The sequence below is a fragment of the Stegastes partitus genome, unplaced genomic scaffold (genome assembly GCF_000690725.1).
Source record: "Stegastes partitus isolate 25-593 unplaced genomic scaffold, Stegastes_partitus-1.0.2 Scaffold598, whole genome shotgun sequence".
NCBI lineage: Eukaryota > Metazoa > Chordata > Actinopteri > Pomacentridae > Stegastes > Stegastes partitus.
Window position 1 is genome coordinate 200280 of NW_007578329.1, and position 2593 is coordinate 202872.

At 44.6% G+C, this 2593-nt stretch overlaps 1 protein-coding gene across 1 annotated transcript in view; it reads left to right on the top strand.

Annotated features, from left to right (window-relative positions):
* Positions 1–2593, top strand: part of fars2 (phenylalanyl-tRNA synthetase 2, mitochondrial) — a 127708-nt gene that overhangs the window by 24307 nt on the left and 100808 nt on the right. Inside the window, exons 4-7 of the mRNA XM_008289193.1 lie at positions 64–123; positions 1049–1217; positions 1574–1736; positions 1820–1951. Coding sequence (XP_008287415.1) covers positions 64–123; positions 1049–1217; positions 1574–1736; positions 1820–1951 — 524 coding nt within the window. The remainder of the gene's footprint in view (positions 1–63; positions 124–1048; positions 1218–1573; positions 1737–1819; positions 1952–2593) is intronic.

The following is a 2593-nucleotide window of genomic DNA, read 5'->3' on the forward strand; positions in this document are numbered from 1 at the left end:
CAGAAGAGTTTTGGTCGTGTTGAATTTTGTGAATCGTGTTCTTTTGTGCGTTTGGACTCGCAGCTTGCTGATTCCTCCCGACCACCCGAGCAGGAAGCGAGGAGACAACTACTACCTGAACAGGTGAGCCGCACCGCCCGCTACCCACAATGCATCTGCAGAGAATCTTCTGCTGTTGTTCTGTGTTGGTTCTGTAACAAACAGGTTTGACGTGTTTGGGTTTTTTTTTTTTTAATCATCCAAATTACAACATTTATCAACCAGAAACTGTGAATTCAAAAACAACAGTTAATAAATATGTTTATTTCATCATAGCTTAATTAAACTGAGCTCAACTTAACTTTTATCTTGTGGTAACTTAACCTAACTCAGCTAAACGTGACTTAACTAAACTTTGCTGATCTTATTTAACTTATCTTAACTCAACTTCACTGAACTTTCTTTATCTTAACTTAATTAAACTTAGCTAACCGTAGCTTATCTTTTCTTGTCTTATCACAACTTAACTTCGCTAAACGTAGCTTAACTCTCTTTTCTTATTGTATCTTATCATAACGTAGCTTAGCTTAACTTATCTAACTTAACTTATCTTAACTTACTTAGTTTAGCTTAGTTTAGCTTAGCTTAGCTAAACATAATTTATCTTTTCTTTTCTTATCTTGTCATGGCTTAATGTAACTTAGCTCGACTTACCGTATCATAACTTAGCCTAACTTAACCTATCTTAACCTAACTTTGCTTAGCTTAGCTTAACTTAGCCTAACTTATCTTAACCTAGTTTAGCGTCACTTAGCTTAACTTAGCCTAACTTAATTTCTCTTAATCTTACTTAGCTTAGCTTAGCTTAGCTTATTCCATCTCTGCACCAGGTTTCATGGTATTCTCAACAACACTGGCGTTTGTTGGCCATATGACATGTTCCACCTGCCAGCAGGAACCTCCAGATGGTCAAACCAGATGCTGTAGACACAAGAACATCTGGAACGAGCAGCGTCTGGTCTCTTAGCATCAGAGAAGCGCCACTGACCCTGTTTGTGTCGGCCAACAGATCCACGATGCTCCGCGCTCACACGTCGGCCCACCAGAGGGAGCTGGTGAGGTCGGGGCTGGACGCCTTCCTGTTGGCCGGAGACGTTTACCGGCGGGACGAGATCGACGCCAGCCACTACCCGGTCTTCCACCAGATGGAGGGAGTCCGGCTCTTCTCCAACCACGAGGTGCTGCAGAGCGTCAAACGCTTTAATTCTTGAAAAACCGCTAGTCAGCCTTAGCAGATCACGTTTTGGGAAACTTTCCATCACTTGACCCGTTGTTGAGGCGGGTTGAATGAGGAGTAACTACACCTGAAATCCCTCCTGTGCTGCCATCTAGTGGCCGCTGTGTGTTCAGTCAGCACAGCGTTTATTTATACTGTAAAGTTTTACCTTCATAAAACCTTCAACTGTGACTAAATTAGTTCAAATGAGACCCAGTCAGCAAATTGAGTAGTTTTCTTCACTGTTTCAGTACTTTTCTATTCTAGTTTCATTCAGCCGACTGGTTTTTATTCTTTTCTTGTCTTTTCGTACCTCAGCTCTTCTCTGAGGTGCGTAGCGGCGACCTTCTGTCTCTGTTCGAGCGAGGCGGTCGCAGGACTCCGGGGAAGCAGGAGACTCACAGTCTGGAGGCCGTGAAGCTGCTGGAGTTCAACCTGAAGCAGACTCTGACTCGACTCGTTGCTCAGCTGTTTGGAGAAGGTCAGGAAGCTGCTGCTGGAGGCTTTAGCTCCGACTCAGATGTTTGTGATGTTCGATGTTTAAACTCTCGTCCTCCTCCTCAGACGTGGAGATCCGGTGGGTCGACTGCTACTTCCCCTTCACTCATCCCTCCTTTGAGATGGAGGTGCGTTTCCAAGGCGACTGGATGGAGGTTCTGGGATGTGGAGTGATGGAGCAGGAAGTGCTGAACTCAGGTCAGACAAACACAGGTCACTGATTGGTCGTTGCTTAGTGAAGCTCAGGATGTTTGGTTTAACAGCTGTTTCCTCTTCACACACAGACACACACTTTGCAGCATCGAAACAAATCTAAAAACTTTCTTCTTCTTCTCGAGTTTTATTCGTCTCTCTTTCCTGTCAGCCTACTATGTAGCTAACTCTCAGCTAGCTTGCTGCCAACTTGCTGCTACCTTGCCTCTATCTTGCTGCTAGCTTACTGCTAACTTGCTGCTAGCTTGCTGCGAACTTACTGCTAACTTGCTCCTAGCTTGCTGCTAGCTTGCTGTAACTTGCTACTAGCTTGCTCCTAATTTGTTGCTAGCTCGCTGTCACTTGCTACTAACTTGCTGCTCACTTACTGCTTGCTTGGGACTAAGTTGCTGTTAACTTGATGCTAACTTACTGCTGGCTTGGTCCTTGCTTTCTGCTAACTTGCTCTTACGTTACTGCTTGCTACTAATTTGCTGACACTTTCCTGCTAGCTTGCTGCTAGCTTGTTGCTAACTTGCTCCTAGCTTGCTACTAACTTAATACCAGCCTGCTGCTAGCTTGGTGCTAACTTGCTCCTAGCTTGCTACTAACTTAATACCAGCCTGATGCGAACTTGTTGCTAGCTTG